General features: G+C 42.9%; 1 protein-coding gene across 1 annotated transcript in view; it reads left to right on the top strand.

The window, feature by feature from the left end:
• The window catches only part of LOC140690440 (nucleotide exchange factor SIL1-like), a 68,355-nt gene that overhangs the window by 4,116 nt on the left and 36,949 nt on the right, over positions 1-27,290 (top strand). The window contains exon 3 of the mRNA XM_072952205.1: positions 5,541-5,676. Coding sequence (XP_072808306.1) covers positions 5,541-5,676 — 136 coding nt within the window. The remainder of the gene's footprint in view (positions 1-5,540; positions 5,677-27,290) is intronic.

Here is a 27,290-nt window from a genome sequence, read left to right as displayed (position 1 = left end):
ACTGCAGACTGCTTCTTCCTTTACTCCCCACTTCGGTGTGATTTCTCAGTCTGTATCTCTGTATCCTCTTTTCCTCTGTCTTTTTCTACATGTTCTTTCCAGGCTCCTCTTGATCAACCCAGGCCTTACTGCTCAGGGTTTATGTCATTGCCAAAGTCAGGGACAGAGTGCCCCAGAAGGCCCTGAGCTTGGCTTACTCACAGGGTGTCCTGGCCCCATTTCCCTGGCCTGCTCCAGCAACAGTCTGCCCTTGACGAACTCCCAACACCCTCTCTTCTCTTTCCCTTTAGATGCCCTGAATGTCTGCTCTCTGACAGTTTCACCACCCCTGGCCACCTTCCCCAACCCCAGGGTTCCCACTTAAATGTTAGGTAAAGTGCTAGAGGCTTTGGAGCTTGAGGGCCTTGAAGTGCAAATGACAATTGTGGTGAATTTAATAACAGTTCAGCTCAGCTGAGGTTCACCTCTGGCTCATGGCAAGCTTCCACTTTCTCTCTGAAGTCATTTGTTTTCTCTCTGCCTTTCTCCCCCACTTTGTATAGCAGGAGAGAATGTACAGTTAGGAGTCATGAATCCTTTTAAGCTTTTAATGCTCTTTGACTAAGATTGTGTTACTGCTGGGGTTTTTTTGGTCTCCTCTTCGAGGATAATAAGAATGGAATCCCACTGGTCCCCGAAGGTAGAACTGGCCACAGCATGAGGTTGGGGCTGTCTCTGGCATAACCTGGCACAGAAAAGCACCCAAGTGTCTCTGTAGATCAGGGCCATGTTCCCTTCAACCTGCAGCTCATGAGAATCTGTGTGCTCCCCATCATGAGCTTTAGCAGATACACAATTAACAAAAGCATGCTGATGAATTTACTTATGGACCGTGTATTAGTAAATTCCCTTTTGGATAATAGTCCAGCCAGATAGATGAGCTTTCAGAGCCATAATTATTCTGGCCCATTTATATTAGCTCTATTGAGTCTAGTCTCAGAAAAATGTTAATACTGACTTTCATCAGCAGAAGCTGCTTTTATCCTTATGTCTGTTCCTAAGCTGTATCCATTTGTCATAATCTTTCATCATGTGCTAAGTACAAGTAGGAGTTGAAGCATCTTTTCTCTCATACCATAAAAATCACTGCCCTGATGGCACTTAAAATCCAAATTATGCAGCCAGCCACCTTCACAACAAGTGGGGGTGGTTATGATCCTTTCTTCAGAGCCTAGAGTCCAGGCAAATGCTCCTGATGACCTGGAATTGTCCTCACCAAAGGCATTTGTACAGGTTAGTGGTCCCCAGGAAAGGGTGACTGTGTTTATCAGGGTATGGTCTGGAGCCAACTTCCCTTGTTGGCTCCTGCTGTGGCGCCGCCTTGGGATGCCGCATCTCAGGAGCTGTGTAAATGCCGAAGAAATGGGGTTGTGTTGTATACTAGCCTTCAAAAAAATGGTGGATGATAAGGAAGGTGGTGGAACCCAGTGGAAGGAGCGCATACCCTCGGTCAACTTCCTTTTGCCTCCTACTTTGGCTGTTTAACCATTTCTGAGTTTTGTTTCCTCATCTGTAAAACAGAATTGGTATCTCCCTCTTAACGTTTTAGTGTATATTAAGTGTGATTATATGTATATAAAGCACCCAGCATTGGGGCTGTTTCAGTATGGTCAATAAATGTCAGCTGTTATTTTTAGTAGAGGTGGCTGCTTCCATGGTTTAATTTAGGGCTTTGTCAGCCAGACTCCTATCCCAAAGTGTTGCCCTGGCAGTCTGTCTCTGTCACAGCGTCTATCCACCTGCTATCAGAGATTCATTCATTCTCTTGAATCTTGAAGGCTTTGGTCTTTAAGAATCTCTTATTTAGATATAAGTGTAAGGAAGTATGACATAAGCTGTTGTCAGCTAACACCTTAGCTGAGATTTCTTGCCATTTAAGAGGAAATTGGTATTTGGAGTAATGATGGCAGGGAGAGGAGAGTGCTGAGTATTCAGCAGGAGGCTTGAGAAACCAGCTGAGAGGGCACCAGAGCAAGGGATTTACTTCAGAGCTGACCAAGGGCTGGCTGGCTTCCCTCACCTCTTGGTCTTTGTCTCCTGTTCAGGACACTTCGAGGGTAAAGAGAGGGTCGTCCTTTTCTCTGGGACTATGTTCTCACTTTGTCCATAACAGCCTTCCCTTGGGAATGGGGATATGCTGGTAAGTGTGCTAGGGTGATCTCATTGCCCCCTGCTTCCTTCCCTCAGCATCCAGGGCGTAACCATGAGAACATATGACTAAGAACAGAGACATAGGAGTGAGTCAGAATTCACGCATGGATTTTGAAACCAGGCAGTCCTGGACCTAAGTCTCTGCTCTACTTTTCTCAGCAGTTTGGTTTTGCACAGGCCTGGTGTCCATCTTCATCTGTAAAATGGGAATAAAAGTATGTGTTTCACAGATGAAATTTGGATGAGTAATGAGACATGGAAAGCACTTCAGCCCAATGCTGGCATATGGATAAGAGCTTAATAAATTGGTTGCTGCTGTGATCCTTGCAACCTCATCTTCATGATGCTGCCTTTCCTCAAAACCTTTCCTGGAGTTCCACATTTGAAGTGACTATGTAGCTTGTGGTGTGTTTGTATGACTGAACCTCCCTCAGTGCTTGCCAAAGTCATTTAGAGCCAGATCTGGGAAACAGAGTGAGCTAATCAGACAGAGGAGCACCAAATTTCTGTCATCTTCTCTAAAAACAGATGTACTGTAAAATAATGGCACTGTGTGTGTGTGTGTATGTGTGTAGCTTAAAATCTAGTTCAAAGATGATTACGAGAGGAAGCTCAAGAAACATTGTGAGCAGTGATGGGGTTGATGCAAAAGATGTTTGGCTTTCCTAGGGCATAAAGCCTGTGTCTCAGTGGTTCATGTCTTGTTCTAATCCTTCTTGAACCTACTCTATTAATCTCATTAAAGATCTAGAAAAAGAGGCTTTCTCAGTCCCTACTCAACAGAATGAAAACTAGCATTGCCTAGATTTTGAAGGGCTTTCTGACATATTTTCATCATAACCATTACACTTGCCTCTTTCCACTTCTCTTGATGATAAGGATTTGGTTGCTTGCTTATATCTGCACCTGCCGGGAGTTACCTGGCTGATGGATACACTAAAGCAAGAGTTGTAACGTAAAGCTCAGAGATGTTTAGTTTGGCCTCCTTAGAGCTCTGAAAATAAGAACATTTCCCATAAAAATCTGGATTTCTGTTTTCTCTTCAAGTTGAATGCCTTCGTGGCAGTGGTGACTAACTGAATGGCAGCTGTGTTTCTTAGTCAAGGCACACTTTTCACAGTCCTACCACTCCCGGTTGTTTTTACACCTGGCACACAGCATTCATTTACATCCATCCCTGCCTGGCCCCTGGAGGCATTTAACCCACGTGCCTCTGAGGTAAATCTTATTAACAGTCTCTTAGTCCTGTGGTCCAGTGTATGGTGCTTCTGGCAGAGGCTGATCAGCATGGCTAGGCTCTGGGTACTGAGTGGACACTGTGGTCTTTGTTTTGCAGTAGAAGACTAGTGCTTGGCTTCCAGCCGACTCATCTACTTTGGGCTTGTCTCAGTCTAAGACATCCATGACATACCTGCCTGTCAGAGGAAGGCATTTTTTCATTCCTTTGTTGAGTGATTACCCCATGTTTAGCCCAGAGCTTAGTTTGTATACAGTGGTGAAAGAGCCTGACACAGTACTTGCTCTCAAGAAACTCGGTTTCTGGGACTTTGATATCCATGCCCTCAGAATGTAGGGTACCTCCTGCCAGTCTGTCTTCTCTATAGTCTCACAAGTACTTCTACTCTTCTGCTCTAGTTTTCTTCTGTGCTCAGATTTGTGCAGATTTCAGGTTGAAAGGGTTGAATGAGTTTGAGGGGTCAGGCTGCATAGGTGACCACAGACCAAACCTGACCTTCCTGAATGATGCCATATTGTGTAGTCACTATTGGATGTCACAACATAGACTCATCTGACCTGCCCTTACAAGTAATAAGTGTAATGGTTACCATGTAGCCAAGGCTAGTGATTTACAAGGTAACATCTCCTCTAATGTATGAGTGAGATGTTATTTCTCCTTTACAAATGTGACTTAAAAAGTTAAGTAACTTTCCTGGAGTCAAAAGAAACTTGGATTTGAACGTTGGGTTTTCTGAAGCAGAGTTTAAGGTTTTAATCATGATACTGTGGTCAGTGCCTCTTATTACTTGTGACGTGATTTGAGGGCCCCTTCTTGCTGGAGATACTTTCCTTACTAATTCTTAACAAGATCTGAAGTTCTGCAATCTAAATTTCATGCTTTTATTTCTGGTTGAAATGTAAAAATCCTTGGAGGCACTTTATATCGTCATCATCAACACCTTAACCTTTCTTCTGGCGGGGATACCTGTCTGGAGCTGGTGGACTGCTTGAAAGAGATTCATCATTCAGTCCTCCCATGCAGGACTAAAATTGTTTGGGAGACCAAACTGGGATCTGTGTAAAGTACCTAGCACAGATTTGGGTTCATAGGAGGAATCCATGAAATATACTTAATATTATTAGGGGAAGAACTGGGAGGTGGAGGAAAAGTGATGGCAGGAGAGATGGAAGGTCTGAAATGACCTCCCGGTGTGCTAGTGTGGGTTCTTCTTTGCCCTCTCAAATGTAATTGCCCAGATCTCTGGAACTCTCTGGTTCCAATTTCCTGAGGCCTTACTGCTTTTGTATAAGTACAGGTTTAAAAATGGGACAGGAAGAATGGGAGGTTGGGAAGGAGAAAAAGGAATAATACTTTTGTATTTATATTACATCGCTGTCTCCTGAGCTCAGAATGCTCTACAGACACCATCTCATCAGTCCTCCCTGATCTCCAAGGGGTAGAAGGAAACAGGTTTTAGGAAGAGGTTTCTAACCTGGGCATCTTCTTGCCTCAGCCTACTGGACTTGCACCTTCCCACTTGTACTGCTTCCACCGTGAATTGGAATGCTTCAGGAGGTCATTTATGCCCCTTAGGAGCCCTGGGGAATTGTCAGGCACTACCTGTGCCCTCTTGAGCTGCTTAGGAATTAATTGGGCCTTAGCGGCTAGCTTTTGTACATCTCTGAACTGTTTGAGGCCTTACTCTCCTATTCATTTTTTTTTTGGTAAATACCTTTAGTTTTTTATTCTAAGAGTAATGAGTATGAGTTTTAAACATCAAACAGTATGGTAACTTATCAAGTGAAAAGTAAAAGGCTCTTATTGTCTCCTTTTATCAACCCCTCTACCCAGTATGCTTTCTTAACCCCCTCAAGATAGTATGGAACTTTCTGGACCTTTTTTTTAATGCATTTACAGTAGTGCCATATACACAAAACACATGCTGTGTTCATTTATCCATATCACCTCACTCGTACTGGTTCTGAGGCTAACCTTGTGAAATGTCCAAACAGGGTTGGGGAGGGCAGGAAGGGCATAGAGGAGAAGAGTGTACTGCCCCAGGCCATTTTCTTTCTGCTTGCCTGGTAACCAGCTGAGGTGGGTCATGCCCTGTGTTTTCTTCTCTCTGAAGGAATTTGCACTGACCAACCCAGAGAAGAGCAGCACCGAAGAAAGAGAGAGAAAAGAAACTACAGCAGAGGAGGAGCTGGACCCCAGGGTCCTGGAGGTGTTTCATCCGACCCATGAGTGGCAGGCCCTTCGGCCAGGTGCCAAGTTCATCTCTGTCCCCAGGAAACACACTGAGTTCAAACTGTGTGGGTCCCTGTCCCCACAGGGATTCTTTGAAGAAGTAGCCACTCTCTGGCCTGCTGTAGGGGAACAGTGTGCTCCATCAGAGCAGTGGCTTCTGCTGCAAGGCTTAGAGGCCTTCATTTTCCAGCAGAACAGAGATTATGGCATCTGAGCACCCTGGAAGGAAGGCAGGTGGTGGGTGGCCAAGCTTTCTGAGCAAGTGATTGAAAACTTTCTTTCCTTGCACTTCTGAAACACGGGAGAGGCAGTGACATGTGCCTCACTCTGCAAATGCTATTTTGAGCTCTGCTGCTCGGCTCAGTGCTGCTGAAATATTGTTCACCAGAGAGTCCTGAGCACCGGTGCAGGGCAGGAGTGTTCTGTTGTTAAAGGAACCTGTGCCAAGAAACAGGGGCTGGTCCTGGCCTCGTTTTTAAATGGGGCATCCTCAAAAGCAACAACTTTCTAACCCTTTTATGAGCCTGGGCCTAGGGGTTAAAATAATAATGAAAAAAGCCAGCAGTTGTGGATGTTTACCATATTCAGATACCATGATAGGTGCTTCACGTACATAATCTTATTCAGTCTTCACAGTAATAGGAACTATTTTGTCTTTATTTTCATATTAAAACATTGATGCTCAGAAAGGTTAGGTGACTTGACCTATGTCATTTAGCCAACTTGTCCAATGTTGCTGACCCAGAGACTAGATCCACCTTCCTCTCACTTGTCCTTCTAGTCCCAGCTGTCCTGGTCTGGAGCCCCATTGTGGTGACACTTGGGCCCATTCTCAGGAGTAGGCTATATGCGTTCTGCCCTGTGGCAAGGTGGATGGCAAGCCCTGGCATCTGCCAGAGTGTAGTTTCAGCACCTCCTTGCTGATATTCATCACCATGTCTTCAATGCCCCCTTTGCTGCTGTGCTTGCAGGGGCAGCATTCGCTGTGCCAGCCAACTTTCTGGTAGCATTATTGCTCCTTCTGGGCTTGCATACAGGTAGTTGCTGCCACAGAAGAGTGATGAATCACCAAGGAAGCCAAGTAGGTGCTTATCATGTTGAGTAGAGGGAGGTTTTAGGGACAGAGATAGTGGGTTCAGCAGATCCAACCTCTGGCTACACTCCTCCACCTTCCCTAAGAACTGAGCCCCCCAGTCTTTGAGGACTAAAAATAGAAAGGCTCTCAGGGGATGGGGAGTAGAGGATGTGGGCTATATCAACTAGTTTTATGTGATTAAAAGTGCCTGTACCACTTTTAACCAGGTAAGTGCCTGGAGCAGATAGGGATCAGTGTCCTGTGGCTCCTACTCCTACTCTCTTCCTGTAGCACCCTTCAAGGCCTTGGTCCACACTGCAGAACAAGCCTCAGATTCTGACCCAGGGCTCGCCTCTGGGCAGTGGAGCTGCTATTAATGGTTAAGCAAATGAGTCACTCTTTGTATCTTTTGGGACGGTGTGCCAGAGCCTGTTTGTCACGGGCAGGTTGAGGGCTCTGAGCACCTCCTGGAGAATTAAGAGTACAGTACTGATTATTACATTTAACTTGCTGCCCCATTGACATCACTCCCTGCTTCCTAATTTCTCAAGAACCCCTCATAAATTCTTCCTCAAATTCTCTTGAAGCTGCCCTAAAGGCTGGTTTGTCATGCTGTAGAACAGACACTCAGGCCCCACAGCTCTGGGGGAAAAGCAGCTCTGGTTCCAGTCATGCTTGTTCCATCCCAAGAGTGTTTGTGCCTACATTCACCCCCTCCCCAAGCAGGGGTGGTGAGGGGAGGGTATGTGAGAGGCTTGTTCTGGCCTCAGGGTCTGATGAGGGGTGATTCAGATTCTGGCACTGTGGAGTCAGACAAGTCTCTCGTAGATCCCAGTGCAGGATCAAGGTGTTCTGTGTGTATACTGAGAAGGTTTCTATGTATGTTTGTTGGTAGGAAGTTGACCTCTCAGTGGTCTAAGTGGATAGCTGACCCTTTCCTGTAATCAGAGTGTATTTCATTCATCACATTCTGAATGTGGCCTGGGAGCTTCCATCACAGCTCCTGAAAGGTTAAAAGGAAAATAATCAGGCCTGGAAACTTGTTTGATGGGTAGATAAATGAAGAGGTAGTATAATTTAGTGGTAAAGAGCTTAGACTTTTGACTCAGCCAGTCCTGGGTTCAAATCCTAGCTTTGCTACTTAGGGTATCTTGGGCAAGTTATTGAATGCTTCTGTCCTTCAGTTTCCCCATTGGTGATGTGGGGGAAATGTCCTGTGCTGTCTGCTGCAGAGACTGATGTGAGGATTCCTAGCATGAAGACATTACTCAGTACATAGCAGTTCTGATTTTAAATGGTACATTCTCCATTTGTGCTACCCCTTCAACTCAGTAGTGAAATTAGATACCAGTGATGGTGCATGAGCATGTAGCCTTCCTGTCTTCTTTGGCTTTAGATAGGGAAGGGAACTCAGGATGACAAGGAGAGTCATAGAATGTTCTACTACTTCTGTAGTCATAGGATGTTCTACCTCTCTCCCTCCATAGGGATTTTTGATAAGGGAGCAGAAGGGATTAGCACAGCATTTTCTGCCTGAGAGTTAGAGGTTTGGCATAGGAAGATGGTGGAGTCTCTTTTGGAGAATTCTTAGAGAATGGCAAAATGGCTAGTTTATGTTGGTAGTTACTGACCCCAGTTCAGTATCTTCTGTCACCTTAAACATCTCCAAAGGGAGGACCTCAACTCTGTTGTCCTTAGGTGTCCAAGGAGGAGATAATGGGCTGTATGGTCTTGGCTCATGTGGAGGTAGATTTCCTGACTGCCTGCTGTGACGTGGAATACCAGGGGAGCAACCCATAACTTTCATGGACCTTCCTACCACACCTGATGTGAATTGGACCCCAGTGGCTCAACCCTGGGGAAGCTGCAGGTCACTCTCCTGAAGTCTCTCTGCCTCTGTTTTATTACTGTCAGCATCCGCACTGCGAGCCGCTTGTTCCTAGAAGTGATTTTCCTGTCTCTGTCTCTCATTTCTGGTTTATTTCGGGATCTGTCATACCTATGGAGGCATAGCAAGCATTTGAGTGTGGATTCAGCATTAGCTATTCACAAGATTGCTGAGGAAAGCTGTTTGCTGGCCGGTCCTGTGGGTTCTGGGCAGGGAACTCAGGCATTTGTCCTAGGGCTGAGGACTCCTGAACGCCAGGCTTTGTGCTTGTGTACTTGTTACAGAAAGCTGGTCACAGCCAGATATGGTGGGGCTTCTGCGCCCTGGGCATTTTCTGAGATCCTACGCACCATACTGATAGCCAGAGACAGATAATAATTCACATTTACTGAGCATTGACTGTGCCAGGGCAGCTGCTATAACTACCCTCACTTTTATAGACAAAACTGAATTTCAGATAAAAGTGACTTAGCCAAACAACCAATAGGTGGTAGAGTCAGAATTCAGATCTAGCTTTGGCCCTAAGCCTGAGCTCCTAACCTCTGTGCCATAATGTCTTTCTGGGTAGCAAGTGAGACATGACCACTGTCTTCCAGCAGCTTATAGTCTTACAGAGGATACAGAGAGAAAAAGGCACCAAAGTGTTTTGGATTTCCTGGTGAAAGTGTCCCATGCTCAATGAGGGCAATAAAGAGGGTATGGGGAGGTCAAGCCAGGGCCTTCTCTCTGTCCCTGAGATCTTGGTGGAGCATTGAGTCAAATTTTATGAACTTAAACCTCCAACCCCACCTTGAGTTCTTTTTGAACTGTGTGGCCTTGGTCAGGTTGATTAGAATCTCTGAACCTTAGTTTCCTCATCTGAAAATAGGGATGAAAATATCTACTTCACAGAGATAGTGTGAGACTGAAACAAGATTAACATATGTGAAATGTTTCACACAGGGCCTGGCACTTAGGAAATATTCAATAAATGGCTATAGTTGTCATTTAAAAATATACCTATGCTCCTGCTCCCTTTCTCTGAGGATCTGAAATAGAAGTGGAGGTAATGAAGCATCTGGACAAAAGCCCCTCTTATTCTGCCCATGCCCCAGCATTACATGCTGGCCACATATGGGCTCAGGGAATACCAGACTTGAAGCTTCTTAGTGACCTGAGCTGACTTCCAGGCTCTGAAATACTGTGTGAGAGCCTCTGAAATATTGGCATTAGCTCAAAGAGCCCACTCCATGGGAGCATGCAGGAAGCCTGTGCAGAAACACGTTCATGTGAGGATGCTAAAAAAAAAAAAAGAAAGAAAGAAAAGAAAAGAAAAAAGAAAAAAAATCCAAATCATCAACAACTGATGAGAGCAATCCAAGAATTACAGAGCACCAGCCATCTGGTCAGATCATTTCAGATCTGCACTAGCAATAGGAGGGAATTGAATTCTAAAAACCTCACTTATGGTGGATCAACTACTCGGTTTCAAGTATTTAAGGAAGTCTGATTTCCTGCAAGCTCTGGACATCTGTCTGAAGAAGCCCCTGATTCTGGTCTGGATGATTCTGTGGGATTGTCTCTGTGAGACCTTTGGCCCCTTGCAGCTTATGAGAGGCTGTGTGATTCTCCAGTCTTTAGACACCAACTGAGTATCCAGTAATTCAATTCAGTTCTGACACTGTCTACCTGTAGACAGTGTCAGATCCCACAGTTAAAGGGCTGAGTCCCAGTGCCTCTACTTCAGGTGTTAGTTACAAGCACCAGGCCACTGGACTTCTCAGTGATCAACTGGGGACTCCCATAGTTCCCTCCCCAGGTTTGATAATTTGCTAGAACAGCTCACAGAACTCAGGAAAACACTTTACTTGTGTTTACTGGTTTATTATAATGGTACAACTCAGAACAGCCAAATGGAAGAGACGCATAGGACAAGGTGTGGGAGGTGGGGTGCAGAGCTTCAGTGCCCTCTCTGGGCATGTTGCCCTCCTACTACTTCTATGTGTGCATCAGTCTGAAGCTCTCTGAAGTCCCATAGGGGCTTTTATGAAGGTTTCATTACTTAGGCGTGATTCATTATGTCATTGACCATTGGTGATTGAACTCAGTCTCCAGCCCCCCTCCTCTCCCTAGAGATGGGGCTAAAAGTTCTAACCCTCTTTATCAAGTCTTGGTCTTTCTGGTGGCCTGCCCCCTATCCTGAAGTTATGTAAGCCCTCCACCAAGAGTCATTTCAGGAACCAGGGATTAAGACCAAATATTTATATTTTTTATTACACCACAGGCTACAGTTGAGGTGAGACTAAGGGGCAAAGTTCCTCGTGCCTTCTGATACCTACCCAGCTCTGTGATTGGGAGGCAGGTGACTCTTCCTTCCTCTCCTAGTCAGGAGTTATCTTCCTTCTGAGTTATCTCATTCTCTAGGATCATACACAAGAGTATGACCTCTTTCTGTCCAGTCCTTCACACACAGGTGCATGTAAACCTCAAGGCCCAGGAACAGTGGATGGGAGTAGGAGTACTGGTTAAGGCCAGTTCATAGCTAAGCTTCTGTGGCTCATCGGAGTGGGGCAGTGGGACTTCTGCCAGGAGGTAATGGCCTGAGGGAGGGTTATAGCAGGGGGCCTCTGGCTCAAGAGCAGTGCTGGAAAGGTGGAGCAGGGGCTGGATTAGAGGAAACAGCATGGTTTTTATATGGCGTGGTGGTAATCTGTTTCCTCTCTTGAACACAACTTGCTATCTCCAACAACTTTTCAGGATGAAGCGTTCAACAGAGCTTACCTTTAGTGCTACCTCCTGCACAATGTCTTCGTCTTCTACTTTGAAACCTTTCAGGTCTTCTGGAGATTCCCTGAGAACTTCATTTGTTTCTATCCTACCTGTGCTTCTGGTCTGTCTTCCTGATTAGTGCCACCTCCCTAACCATTGTTAAGCATTCTCCACTCGGAGCATCTTGTTTGCTCCTTGTCAGTATGAGTTTGTCAGGGGAACTGCTTGGGGCATAGCAGGATGCCAGGCTCCTTGAGGCCTTTAGGAGCAATTTCAGAGGCTCCAAATTACCCTGTCCTGGGAGAGAAAAGGGTGGTGAACTGGAATACAAGAAGGCCCCAGAGGGTTCTGTAAAGATAGTTTAGATCACTTCATTTCAGAGAGACATCATTTCCCATATGTGGAATTCTCCCAGAATGTCTGATCACTGCCCCTTAGTAGCCAAATTCCACACTTTCCTAGGAGAGCAGGTGGAGGCCATGGCAGAAAGGCCTGTGACCTCCATTGGAGCCACTGCCAAGGCTGAGGCCACTTTGAGACTGGCTGAGTGCCTTGCTGGCACCAGAGCATCTCTTCCTGGGCTTTGGCCTTCATTACCTGAATGAGGCAGCCAGGATCCAGTTAGCAATCTGTTGACTTGGGTGGTTATAAAGAGCAGCTGTTGGCTATCCACTTTCTAATAAGTGTTTATATGCTTAATGCTCACCCTAGGCCCTTATCCTCCCCTTCCTCCCCTTCATTCATCTATCTGTTCTCTCTGAGGTTTAATAAAGAGAACTTAGAGTGGCATAGCCTTGGATCTCAAAAATTAGGATCCCCAAACTGACAGAAATAAAAAATTTAGACTGTAGTAGGGATAATGGAAAACTAGCTGCAAAAAGCAGTCCCAGCCCTCACACCCAGGGTGTGACTTTAATTCAGAGAGTCGTGTAGCCCTATCTTCCCTTCTTTCTCTAATTTTGCCCTCACCCTACAGGCTAAGACCATCTAGGCCATCTCCAAGGTTGGGATTAACTGGGGCTAGGAATAGATTTCAAGGACTGGCCTGGAGCTGGAATGAGAGGCCCTTTCTCAGAGCTAGTTCCACTTTAAGGTTTGTCAAAGTACTGGAGGTAGGAATTGATTGATAACTTAAGAAGAGATAGTATTTGACAAGGTGGAGAAGAGAACAGGAAGGACGCATGAGTGAAGCGGGCATGACATGAGCAGAGACCTAAAGTGAGAGTATATCTACCTGGTTAGGCAGGGATGTATAGGAGAATAATGGGATGATGATGGGCAGCATCCCCTCCATCAGGATAGAGGGTGGTGGTGGGAGGAAAGAGAACTGAAAAATATTAGATCTAAATATGTGAAAGTAAGTGTGTAATTTAGTCCAGTTAGGGGCTGTGCTATGAATGGAAGATGAGGAATTGAAGAAGGACGATACAAACTCCTTAGCTTGAGGGGTTTGAAAATAAGTGAAAGAAGAGAAAAAAAAAAAGGAATTTCAGAGCTAGGCACACCAAAAGTTTGTTTTTTCATGTTACTTTTTAAATTGAAGTGTAGTCAGTTCCAGTGTGTTAATTTCTGGTGTACAGCATAATGTCCCAGTCACGTGTATAATTATACATATTTGTTTTCATATTCTTTTTCATTAAAGGTTATTACAGGATATTGAATGTAGTTCCCTATGCTATAGAGAAGAAATTTGTTTTTCATCTTTTTTTTTATATATTGGTTATCATTTGCAAATCTCAAACTCCTAAATTTATCCCTTCCCACCCCCTTTCCCCTGGTAACCATAAGATTGTTTACTATGTCTGTGAGTGTTTCTGTTTTGTAGATGAGTTCATTCATGTCCTCTTCCTCCTTTTTCTTTTTCTTTTTTTTTTTTTTTTAGATTCCATATATGAGTGATATCCTATGTTATATTTCTTTCTCTTTCTGGCTTACTTCACTGAGAGAAATGATTTCCAGGTCCATCCATGTTGCTGCAGATGGCATTATTTTATTCTTTTTTATGGCTGAGTAGTATTCTGCTATATAAATATACCACAGCTTCTTTATCCAGTCATCTGTCATTGGACATTTAGGTTGCCTCCATGTATTGGCTATTGTAAATAGTGCTGCTATGAACATTGGAGTGCATGTATCTTTTTGACTGAGAGTTCCCTCCAGATATATGCCCAGGAGTGGGATTGCTGGATCACATGGTAAGTCTGTTTCTAGTTTTTTGAGGAATCTCCGTACTGTTTTCCAAAATGGCTGCACCAAACTGCATTCCCACCAGCAGTGTAGGAGGGTTCCCTTTTCTCCACACCCTCTCCAGCTTTTGTGGTTTGTGAACTGTTTAATGATGGCTATTCTGACGGGTGTGAGGTGATACCTCATTGTAGTTTTGATTTGCATTTCTCTGAGAATTAGTGATACTGAGCATGTTTTCATGTACCTATTGGCCATTTGTATGTCTTCAATGGATAATTGCTTGTTTAGGTCTTCTGCTTATTTTTGGATTGGGTTTTTTTTTATTATTATGAAGTTGTATGAGCTATTTATATATTCTGGAAATTCAGCCTTTGTCAGTTGCATCATTTGCAAATATTTTCTTCCATTCTGTAGATTGTCATTTTGTTTTGCTTCTTGTTTCCTTTGCTGTGCAAAACCTTATAAGTTTAATTAGGTCCCATTGGTTCATTTTTGCTTTTATTTCTATTGCCTGGGTAGGTTGCACATTTGTTGAACTCATACAATGTTCCAGGTATGGTGCTTAATGTCAGAGATACCATGGTGGGCAGTGACAGAGGCTTGCCTGCCTGGGCTTATGGTGTAGAAAGACCCCTAGACAGGAAAATAACTCAGAGGACACAGAGGTGTGACACTGAAGGAACGTCTTCCCAGGGGCAGTGTCATTGAAGGTGAATGGAGAGAGCTTTTATGTATGTTGGAATGCAGAGGGGAAAGGAGGCAGTGTTGAGAGAGATTTGAAATCCCAGAGAGGAGACCTTTGATGAAGCAAAGTTGTTCAGTTGGCAGATGGACAGTCTTAGGTTCATGAATATGATAAGCCTCAGAAATTAGAAGATGAAAACAAGGAAAAGGGGGAGAGATGTAGAGGGAGACTGAGGAAGCTTCCATTAGGTGTCTTCAATCTTCTGAGTCAGGCTGTGACTTCTACTTTGAATGATGAAACAGAAGGACTCTATCATGTTCAAGGAATGGAGAGACTGAGGAAGAACCACTGTGAGGAAATTGCTTAGACAATGAAGAGGTCAGAACTATGCATTGCTCAGCATCAGGGCCCAGCTGACATCTGGCAGCCTGACTTTGTGTAGGCCAGCCAGTGGGTTTGGTGACTTTCCAGAGCAAATCTGAGCCTTGGACAGTGGGTAGCTAGAGTGTGAGGAATGACGGGAAGATCATTAAGGAGATTATTGTCTTTGGGATTGGTGAGTGAGACCTTTGTCTATTTGGCCTGTGGGACGAATTGAAGAGCTTTACTGGAAGCTCCTCTGAACCTGCTCTAACCTTCCTTTTTCTGAACCAGGGAATATGAAGACTCTTTGAAGCTCCTGGCTTTGCTCCGGGACCGAGTTGAGGTATCGCCTTGCTAGCCACTGATCTTCTAGGCAGGCCTGAAAAGAACCTGAATGAAGTGGAACTTTTGTGCAGTGGGCTCTGTAGGTCTTTCTTTTGTTGCTTGTGCTCTGAGCAGGCTGATAGCACTTCTGTTCATGTTGGGATTTTGTTTTGCTACTGTTCATAAATTAATAGGTTGTTGGTCTTGCCTTCTTTCTCATAATATGTTGATTTGAGACAAAGATTGAGTTGTATTTTGATTTCTTTAATTCTCAGAGTAGTCTGTTTATGTTTTGTATAATGCAGTTGTTTGAAAGGAGAGAACCATTTTTTTAATTAAAAAGTTTTCAGATTTGACTCCTTGTGACCATAATTAATTTATCTGGGCAGAAGTGAGTTTTTATAGAATAGTAATATGGTATTTTGGTAAAGTTTTTTTTCCCCCTAGGAGAAAAAGAAAACTACCCCTATCCTCCACCCTAAGTAGCTCTCTAAATGTTGTATAAATGTCATCTTGTTAATCTCCATTCTGTCATCCTGGTTTTGCGAAGTCATGTTTTTTGGAAAGAGGATGAGGAGGTTGTCTAATATCTCATGGCCAAGAATAACTAAGGTGGGCTAAGACCCAGAAACTTTAGTCTGGTTGTTGGGGAAGGGGGGAAAACTAACATTTTTTGGAAAACCCTCTTGTCCTTGGTGCTTTGTGTGCATTATTTGAAGGAGGCCTCAAGGTGCTTCATAAAGGAGTGGTTACCTCTTCCCTTGGACTCTTTTGGATCCTGTGTTAGATCAGTGAAGGAACCTCAGACCCCATTGCTCTTCCCAGGGTTTTCTTTTTCTTCTGAAGATAGAAACTGTAGGATCATTGCTTGAAAGTAGTGCTTTTTGAAGTTTCTGTGGAGACAAAATAATGTGAATTTTGGAGGCTATTGACATTGAGAAGGGATATCATTCAAGAGGAGGAAGAATTATTCAAGCTACCGCATCTTTGTTTCCTAAGTTAGATCTTAGGAATCCTACGGGTAGATCCAGATGTCCCATAAACACAGTGGAGTAAGTAGCCCTGTGTGCAGTGTGATTGGAGGGCTGTTAGCTGGCTTTAGATTCCCACTGGGTTAAACTGCAGATAGAGAGGCTGGAGGAGTTGTTCCCAGAGGCCATTAGCATTTCAACCTCCAGTATTTGATCAAAATAGCTAGCTGAGATATGTTGGAGTTAGATATAAAATGGTAGATTTCAAAGGGGAGGGGCTCTTTCTTGTACAAAACTGGCAATAATAGGGGCAACCAGATGAAATGTTGGATTGACAGACACTTACCTAAGTGAGGGGGTTGGGAGGTGCACTTTGAAGGGGAAGTGGGGAGAAATAAGAGAGAGACAAATCAGAGGAAGGCTGAGTCTTCTCACCTATTTGTTGGTGTCATTTAACCCTTATGTATGTCGTGAAAGTCTTGTTTCTGTAGTGACTCAGTTTGAACAAAATAATCTGTTTTTCTCTTTCTCTTCCTCCTTTTTATGCTCTCAGCCCTTCTCCCTTCCTTCCTCACTGCCTGCCCTCTCTACTTTCTTTGATTCCTTGCTGTAATGGCCTCTGCCTGCAGCAGATTGTCAGGTAGCAGGGATAGATAGATGTGGGAGTGTGTAGTTGGGGGAATATTTTCTCAATTCTGCCAGCATCAAAGAAATGTCTTCCAAGCCAATCCTTTCAGTCATGTTATTTCACTGATCAGTCAGAATGAGAGAAAAAACATATTAGCATTGCCAGAGCGCGAATTTAGGAAAAATCAAGTCTGTGGAACGGAGTGATCTAAAGTCATAAGCATTAACAACAAATCCTGGAGTGCAGCTGGAGTTCTTCCCAGGCTGTCTCCAATAGCCATGTCCCTTGACACACCCCCCACCATGCTACGTGAATGCTTAACTTTCCCAAAGAGCCTAATGCTAAAGAGGAGGTGTCAGCTTGTGTTGCCCATCTTTGGATGTTTCTGGGCATGACTTGGAAAAGAAGCAGTCTCAGAAGGTTGGGGTTTTTTTTTTTTTTTTTTTGTCCTTTGACTGCAACGTCTCTATATATTTGAAAAAGCTGTTAGAAGAATTCTCTTGAGTTGGGCAAATATACATGCTCATATGTTTCCCCTCTTCTTTGTCTTTAGGTCAGGAAGGTGCTTCTTGTCAAGAGGAAGAAATTTCTGGTTATGTGGGCAAAACTTAGAAATTAAAGTGGATAGTTTATCTCCTTTGGAAAAGAGACAAACTCTAGAATGTCCTCTCTTCAAAGAGGCATATCCTCTGGGGAGGGAGTAGCCAAAGGGCAGAGTCCATCCTGTATTTTGGCATCTGGTTGTTGTTGCCATGCCTTGAATATAGCAGAGAGTAGTGTTGTAGAGTTCCGCTACCCAGGTTCCCATCTTAGCTCTGCCTTTTATACCTGAGTTGTCTTGGGCAAGTTATGTAATTCCACTAAAGTTTAGTGAAATATCCTGTAATGAAATATCATTTGTAAAATAAGGATAGTATTAATACCTACTTCAGAGGGTTGTTTTAAGTGGTAAATAAGGTAAGCATTAAAGCGTTTACTCTAATGCCAGGTATATAGGAGTAGCTTAAATGTTAGCTACTATTGCTTTTCTTGTAGTAAAAATGAGTGGACATCAGACAAATCTAGGCTGAGGTATACTATAAAAATTAATAGACCAGTATTCAAGCATGCCAAGCAAGAAAGACTGACGAGTTGTCACAGATTGGAGGAGACCAAGGAGACATGACAACTAAATGCAGTGTTGTATCCTGCATTAGATTCTGGAACAGTAAAATGGACATTAGAGGAAAAACTGGTGAAGTGCAAACAGTCTGTAGTTTAGTTACTACTTTTGTACCAATGTTAATTTCTTTGTTTCAATAATTGTTATATAAGATCTTAATATTAGGGGAAGCTGGAGGGTATATGAGAACGTTGTTTTGTTTTTGCAACTTTTTTCTAAGTCCAAAATTAATTCAAAATAAAAAGTTAAAACAAAGTAAATGAATGCTCAAGTGACCTGTTAGGTAAAGGAGAAGCTGACCAGGGTGGAGCCATGCACAGCAGATCACATCTGACTTAGCCTCAGCCTCCTGTGTCACAAGGAGGGCTCTTACTATGGGTCCACAATGCTTGGCCTTTAGACCCTGAACACCTGCTGCATCCCAAGCAGAGGTCTGCTCTAGGCAGCTAATTGGTCAGATGACAACACAGACACATATCCCACATATCTTATTCTGCAGTGGTGCCATAGCCACTGGGGAGGAGGCCGCCACTCATTTGGCATTAGGAGTCTCTGCAGGGCTGACTGATCAGGGCACTTGTCTCTGTTCCTTGGAATATAAATGAAACACTGCCTATTTTATCCTTTTATCTAAGCACCAATCACTATGGCAATATGTTTGCAGATTGAGATGCCTACCCCTACGCTCATGCTCACTGTTTGATCATCAAGAAGAAAGAAAAATAAGTTCAAATCAAGCTTTGCAATAATTTATTATTTTCTTTCCTGTTTTAAGTGCCTTTCTCTTGCACAAAGCACGTCCTTTGCTTGCTCTTTTTGGGTGCAGAAGGTACATATGCTTTTTTATGACTGATGTGGCCATCTCCGTCATGCTAATAGCAGGGTTTGTCGAAGAAAGCTGTTATTATCATGGGGAGAATGCAAGTGTTGGAGTTGTTGTTTTTTCATTGAAGTCAACTATCAGGGGATTCTGGAAAGTATAAAGTCCTCCATTCTAGCACTCAACTCCCTCACAAGTATTTACCTTCTGGAAGCCCATATCTTATGAGTTTAAAAATAAAAATCAGTGCTGAAGAATGTCCTTTGTATTTTAACTCAGTGGCTAACATATACTGCTTTTTGCTATTGATTTACAAATTTTATTGTCAGACCCTGGGGATGCGTATGGATTATTCAATAGTGTGACAAATGGCTGGGCTCTGAATTATGTATTGTATTACAGGGGAGTTCATAAACCATATTTCTCTGTAGGTTATTTTAGGCATAAGACTGTCATTCTTCTTTTAGCCACATGTGACTCAAAACAAACAAACAAACAAATAAACCATGGGAGATAGTGGTGGGAGGGAGAATTGTCTGGCTCAAGATGAATAGTAAACTACCCCTGAAGGCTTGTGAAGCCCAGAGATTTGAAGTGGACAGACCTTGGGTATGGACTGGGAGGAATGGAAACACATGGACTGGAGGAGAGAGACTGCTCCAAATCAAACCCTTGCTGTAGCTGTGCTCAGGCTAGAGACTCAGTAGAAAAATGACCAGCTTCCTTTCTCCAGGGGCTTCCATTCAGTCAAATAACAAGTGGCCTGAGGCCAGAGAGTCTTGCACCTTGAGTGGGCTTTCCATGCTTCTGCTCCCCCTCCCCCGTGCAGCCACTTGTGCTGATGGATGTGCAGACCCTTTACAGACTGTTTGGCACTGCTTGGCTTGCGGAGATCATCTGTCTCTCTTGAATGAGCAACTTTATGTTTGTGGCTCCTTTTCCCTGCATAGAGAGAAATTGCTTTGTGTTGGCTTCTGCCTTCTGATGGAAATGTTTACCTTCCCTAGGGAAAGGCACCATTCTTTGGGAGTAATGTCTGCTGGTGCTCCCCAACCCTCGTGGGAGCATAAGCCTGTACTCAAGGGTAGACGGGAGAAGGTGCCTGTTGCAGCGTGCACAATTGCCACCAAAGCAGCCATCTGCCAGTGTTGTAGCTCAAAGCCTGCCTTTCAGCCACCACCAGGAGGGAGTGTCTACACTCCTGAGCCTGTATGTATTATGCACAGCCTATTCCCTAAATGAGCTTTATAAGTGTATGTAACTCCTTTCTACCCTGTTCTTGTATGGTCTGCCTCAGGGCACCATTCAGAATCTACCCTAATTATACTGGAACTCAGCATCTAGTGCCTAGCATTTAGAGTTTCTTGTAATAGCTGGGTTTTTGGGGGGGGGGGGGATAGATTTCTAAAATTGCAGTGAGGGATTGATTTATGGTTATAGGAAGATATGCTTCTTAAAGGGAAATTTTCAGCATTGTGATGATACAGTTTCATGGCATTGGTATTTTGGCTATCCAAAGCCACAGTCTAGTCGTCCTGGCTTCTTCCAGAATGGACTCTTTGTAATTTGAGGAGGCTGCTTCAGCATTAGAATGAAATCTGTGCTTCCGGTTGCAGACCATCACTTTCCCTGCCTGAGATGGAGGAATTTTTGCACATGCTGCTTAGAAAAAAGAGATGCATAACATGACTCAATCCTCGCCCACAGATCTAGGATCCCTGCCATCCAGTAAATTTTGGCAGGCAGGCAGTGTATATGAAGAGCAAGTTTTGCCTCCTTAATCCCTGTACTGTTCCCCTCATTGTGTATGCATTTTGCATGGAGTCTGAGGTGTCCAGCTTCTCATCTCTTTTGCTTTCCCTCCCAGGTAACCCCTGCTTCTCCTGTAGGGCTATTTTTTTTAGTGTCTATGAGGTACAGGACACAATTTTCATATCCTCAGGACTTTATGGAGAGACCTTACAGGAAGAGTTCAGGTCCTGAGGTGTTGAAGTACTTGCTATGTGCCTAGCATTGTGTTGAGTACAGTGAGAGCACAGCAGAATGCCTTGGCCTTAAGCACCACAGCCCACTGGGAATCCATTCAATCAAGAAGGTTGACAGCCCCACCCTTCTATGCATAGGTCTTGATGCACAGGTGTCTTTGTGTCTGCCATTACAGTATTGACTTCTTAAAATCATTGAGGCTTCCAGGCTAGTGCTAGTAAGGCCATGATGCTGTTAAGAAGGAGTTACTGGTCCAGCAGTTCCACTCCTGCTTATATATTAGAAAAAAAAAAACCAAAACCTAATTGGAAAAGATACATGCAGCCCAATGTTCATAGAAGCACTGTTTATAATAGCCTGGGGGAGGGTATAACTCAGTGATAGAGCACATGCCTAGCATGCACAAGGTCCTGGGTTCAATCCTCAGTACCTCCATTACAATAAGTATTTGAATAAATAAACTTAATTAACCCCCCCAAAAAAACCAAAGCAAATAAATGCCATATATTTATAATAGCCAAAATATGGAAGCAACCTAAGTGTCCATCAACAGATGAATGGTTAAAGAAGATGTTACATGTATATACAATGGAATACTACTCAGCCATAAAAAAGAATGAATTTTTGCCATTTGCAGCAACATGACTGTACTTGGAGGGCATTATGCTAAGTGAAATAAGTCAGAGAAAGACAAATACTTTATGATGTCACTTATATGTGGAATCTAAAAAATACAACAAATTAGTGAATATCTCAAAAAAGAAATAGACTCACAGAGAGAACAAACTAATAGTTACCAGAGGGGAGAGTGGAGGGGCAATATAGCTGTAGAGGATTAAGAGGTACAAACTACTAGGTATAAAATAAGCTACAAAGATATATTGTACAATACAGGGAATAAAGCCAATATTTTATAATAACTATGGAGTATAATCTTTAAAAATGTAAATCATTATATACCTGTAACATATAATATTATAGATTAACTATACTTCAATTAACAAAAAAAAGAATGAGTTATTGGTGAGACTGGGCCCTCCTTTACCTCCTGGTGGGGGAGGGAAGAGGGAAAAGGAGCACTGGGTTCTAGAAAATCCTTTGCTATGAAGTCTTGATTAAACTTTTTTTTCCTCACCCATCCCTAGGTAAGTCAAAAGAACCTAAGATAACAGAATGGAGAACAGAATAGGACTTTGGGGACCAGAGACAATGAGAAATCTCTAGGTTCAGAGGGAGAGCTGCTGGCCAACAACCTGTTACGACAAGAGGAAAGAGCACCTTCCTCAGCCTGGCCAGCCAGGGAGACCCATACTGGGCCCATTGTGGGCCCTGTCTAGAAGGGAGTGGGAGCCCCTCAGAGACTTCTCCCAAGGGATATTTTTGCTGTCTCTGAAGCTCCTGTTTACCTCTTCACAAAGCCGCAGAAAAGCAGAGGGTCATGAGCTGCTTGGCTCCTGCAGCAAGACTGACTACTTGGGGAGAGACTTTGGGAAAGTCTGGACCAGTCACAGACCCGCTGTGACTTCCTTTTAGCCTAGCCAATGGGAAGGTCTTGCTTTAGGGACCATCTCCCCACTCCCTGGGTCTGTGAATATGTGTCTGGAGCTAAGCCTCTCACTTCCAGTCTGGTCTTTGTGGGCTTTCCTCCCTATCTCTGTCTTCAGCAGACTGACATGCTGGCAAGTTCTGGAGTCATCTCAGCAAAGGGCTTAGCAATAACAAGATCTGCCTTTATTAGCTGTCCTTTGAAATTAATTTTCCTACAGTCCCGTAAGTACCCCATGGGGGCTCTTCAGGGGTCTTGACTTCTCTTGAACTTCACGCTCCTGCTGACTCCCATACGCATCATGCCTCTGTGTTTTCATTTTAAACATGGTTCGTGATGAATTGGGGGAAGGGTGTGGGGATTTACTTTCCTCTGCACCAGAAAGCGCAGTGCTGCTAATTTCATTCTCTACACTCCATCTCTGAGATGAGCAGGGTCCTCTGTGCCCATGTTTAGTACCGCTGTGTTGTTAAACTCTCCAGGCAAAAATTAGGCTAATGCCTCCAACGACTGCATTAGCCACTGAAATGAGGTTCTAAATTGAAGGTACTACACAAAGTCTCTCTCCAAGGTATCTCCTTGTTCTGGCTTTTATTATTCAAATTCATTCTCTCAGTGATTCTCTGCAGACTGACTGGCATGCTGGTTCATTGCGGCATATTGCACTAGCTGAAAGGCAAGATCACCTTTTAAGAAGAGGGAGAAAGGAAAGAAAAAAATCGGAAGCTGAATGCTGTGCTGCAAAGAGTCAGCAGTTTGTCTGTTCTAAGAGCTATTTGGATGGCTTGTACAATGCCTAGAGATAGAGGAGGAAGGGACCAGACATGGGATGGGGTGGAGTGGGTAGCATGGGGGTAAGGTAATGTCATTGCGTTAGCAGCATCTGTGCCTTAGACGTTCACCACACTTCCTCTTTCCCATTCATGTGTACTGAGCACCTAAATATGTGCCTTAAGGATGCTGAAAACTCTGGGAGTGGGAAACCAAAGATAAACAAAACAGAATCTTCCTTTCAAGAAGCTCTTAGTCCTGTAGTTTCACTGGATTTCTCTGTTGAGTGTGTGGACGAGGGGTGAGAGGGATTTGGGGATGGTTCAAGCTTAAGATTCTTGGATTTTACATCGGAAGTAGGACCTTCTAGCAGTCAGTGCTGATATGGTTGAGAATTTGGCTCTTATGTGTTTGTTTTTAGAATGGTTTTTTTTTCCCCACCTGCTGATGAAGCAGTATGTTTTCAAAGCAGAAAACTTGGACGACACAGAAAAGCACAAAGGGAAACAACAACTCCACCCTTGTTCCACTATCCAGTTGTGAAGATAATATGGTTTATGTTCTTGCAGTTTTTACAAAAGTGCTCTCATTCTGTACGTACTGTTTTGAGGTTACTACTTTCCCTTTAGCAATTAGGAACTAAATTTTGCCGACTTTTGAAAGCTAAGAGCCTCCAGCATATAATTAGGCACATAGTGAACATTTTTCAGGTGCTGGTCTTTATCGATTGCATGAATATACCAAATTATGCTTAATTGATTATTATTGTTATACATGTAGGTGGCTTCCAGCTTTTCATTATTATAAATAATTCTGTAGTAGACATTCTTATATATATTTTATGTGCTCTCTCTGTTCTTAGAAGAGATTCACCAAAGTAGAAGTACTTGTCTTTTCTGATTCTCTTGACCAGTATCTCAGCTAAGGTAACCTCCTATCTGATAACCAGGCTTAGAGGATCTCTCATTCCTGCTCTGCATCACACATCAGATGCCCTGGGATTTGCTGTCCCTTGACTAGAGAATAGCTGGCTTCAGGGAAGACAGGACAGCAGCACAGAACACACGTTCTCACTGTTTTTTGCCAAGACTGTAGGTCCCCAGGGCAGGTTCATTGTCATCAATCTCTTGGGTGTAAGCAGATGTTGTGTGCCTGCCCACCTATGTCCAGCTCAGTCCAGCTGAGGGAGGGATACAAAACAAGCCTCTACCTTCAAGGAGCTTACTGAACTGGATTGGATAACAAAATTGACATGAAGTAATCTGCATTCCTTTATTGAGCACCTGCTGTGTGCTCAGTATTTGGTATTGGTATTTGTGCCAGGCTACTGTTGCGGGAACAAAAAAGGCTGAGCTGCTATTCTCCTTCTTAAAGGAAGCTGCAGTACATATAAATAAAAGCTATTTATAGGTAAAATTAGCCATACAGGTCAATAAGTGATAAATATCTAGTTGTACAGGTAGCAAATGTTTCAGAAATTCAGCGATGGACTGCTTCAGAATAGAGGTTCATTCATTATGAGTCTGAGTAGTTAGATAAAGCAGAGATAAGATGGGGCACCTAGGGCTTGAAAAAGAGCTGACATTTGGGGAGGTGGAGTGGGAAGGGTTTTCCAGGTGGAAGGAACAGCTTGCAAAAGCGATGACGGCAGTAATGACTGTCTCATGATGGATGCCAGTTGCACAGCAGCACGTTAAGAGTAGGGAATTGCAGAGAGGTGAGAGAGAGCTGAGGTTGCATACTAAGAGACCTGACAGTTATGGACTTCAGAGCAATGCTAGGCACACAATGGATGGGGAAATTTTGGCTAAATTTGTCTCTAATTAAAGGGCATGTAAGAAGGCCTTGATTTCTCTCAGTGCCAGAGTGTCTTAGGCTCATTCCTTGGACCTCTACTCTGTCTATTCTTATGCTCGTGGTGATCTCATCTAGCTTAGTAGCTTTACATTTTATTTCTATGCTAATGACTCTCATACAGTTTTTTCAGTTTCCAGCCTATGCTTAGCTGAACTCTAGACCCATCTGTCCATCTGCCTACCAGACATCTTTTTGTGGATGTTTAATAGGCATCTCTAACTTAACATGTCTAAAACTGAGTTCCTGTAACCTTCATCATCTCAGTTAATGGCCACTCTGTCCTTTGAATTACTCAGGCCAAAATCCTAATAGCCATTCATGACTCTTTTCTTTCTCTCACACTCACATTCTATCTGATGGCAAGTCCTAACAGCTTTATCTTCAAATATACCCGGAGTCTGACCGCTTCTTGTTACCCCCATGACCACTATTATCTTTCACCTGGATTATTGTAGTAGGCTCCTAACTGGCCTCACTCCTTCTGCCCTTAACACCTACAGTCAGTTCTCATCACAGCAGCCAGAATGATCCTTTTGTCATGTCTTCCTGTGCTCAAAAAGATCCTTTGGCTTTCTTTCTCATATGGAGTCCAGGGGGAAGATATAGCTGAGTGGTAGAGTGCGTGCTTAGCATGCATGAGATCCTGGGTTCAATCCCCATTACCTCCATTAAAAATAAACAAACAAACCTGATTTACAACCTCCCCTCCAGGAAAGCAAAAACAAAATAAAAGAAAGTAAAAAAAAAAAGTCAAACTCCCTTCCGTGGTCTGCCCAGCTCTATGATGTATATTACCACCATTACCTCTGTCAATTCATTTTGTACTACTCTCCCTCACAGTCCCGCTCCTCTAGATACCTTGGCCTCCCTCATGTTCTCTGAATGTACCAGACTCGTCACACTATCTAGAGAATGCTCTTCTTCTAGATAGGTTTGTGGCTCTTTCTCTTTCCTTAGATCTTTACTCAGAAGCGATCTTCTCTTCCAATGGCCAAAGCTACAATGATTTAAGCAACAAAAGAAGTAATGTGGTATTGGATTATAACTGGAAGTATAAAATAAATATATGTGAGTCTGAACTCATATAAACAAATGATTGATTGAATGAATGAATAAATACATAAATAGTAGAGAAAAGATAATCTTTCTTACAGAAGAATTCCAATAATATATATATGGATGCTTCCCCTCTCCAGGAGGTGGAGCTTAAATCTTTTGAGTGTGATCTGGACTTAGTGACTCATTTCTAAAGAATAGATTATTTATTTATTTATTTAATTGAAGTACGGTCAGTTGCAATGAGTCAATTTCTGGTATACAGCACAATGTGCCAGTCATGTGTATACATACATATATTCATTTTCATATATATATAATTTTTTTTTAAAGAATAGATTATGGAAAGGGGGGAATAGTACCTCTACGGTGAAGAAACCTGGTAAGCATTACCACAGTAATCCAGTGTAACTTCACCAGTGATGTCATGTGGATATGGTGGGTCTGTTGATATAATATGTAAACAGTGGCTCTTCTCCTCTGTGGTATTTTTTGTCAAAACCAATAATCCCATTCTAATCATGACAAAACATAAGACAAATCCAAATTGAGGGACATTTTACAAAATACCTGACCAGTACTCCTCAAACTATCATGGTTGTGACAAACAAAGAAAAGACCAAGAAACTATCATAGACCAGAGAAGATGTGATATCCAAATGCAGTGTGATATTTTGAATGGTATGCTGGAACAGAAAGAAGACATTAGTGGAAAAAACTGGTGAAATGTCGAGTCTGGAGTTTAGTTACTAGTAATGTTAACAATGTTGGTTTCTTTTTTCTTTTTAATTATGTATAATTGACCCACAACACTGCTAGCTCTGGGTATACGACATAATGATTTGGTATTTCTATACATTACAAAATGATCACCACAGTAAGTCTAGTTACCATGTGTCACCCTACAAAGTTGTAACAATATTATTGACTGTATTTCCCATGCTGTACATTTCATCCCTGTGACTCATTTATTTTGTAACCAGAAGTTTGTACCTCTTACCTCCCTCACGTATTTCACTCATCTACCTACCCACTTCTCCTCTGGCAGCTTCCTGTTTGTTGTCTGAATCTGAGTCTCTTTCTGTTTTGTTATGTTTGTTCATTTGTTTTGTTTTTTGAGTCCATGTATGAATGAAATCCATAACCTCCAGGTCCCTGTATGTTGTTGAAATGGCAAGATTTCATTCTTTTTTTAGAGCTAATAACCTGTTTTATATATATAATATATATATCACATCGCCTTTATCCATTCATCTATAGACATTTAGGTTGCTTCCATATGTCTTTGTAAATAAGGCTATAGTGAACATTGGTGTGCATATATCTTTTTGAATTAGTGTTTTTATTTTCTTTGGAAATATACCCAGAAGTGTTATTGCCAGATTGTATGGTACTTAGTTCTACTTTTATTTTTTTGAGGAGCCGCCATACTGTTTGTTTTTTTTAGGCATATTTTTGTTTTATTTTATTTTTTACATTTTTTTATTGATTCATAATCATTTTACAGTGTTGTGTCAAATTCCAGTGTTCAGCACAATTTTTCAGTCATTCATGGACATATACA

The sequence above is a fragment of the Vicugna pacos genome, chromosome 3 (genome assembly GCF_048564905.1).
Source record: "Vicugna pacos chromosome 3, VicPac4, whole genome shotgun sequence".
Taxonomy (NCBI): domain Eukaryota; kingdom Metazoa; phylum Chordata; class Mammalia; order Artiodactyla; family Camelidae; genus Vicugna; species Vicugna pacos.
This window is presented reverse-complemented; position numbering and strand designations above follow the sequence as displayed.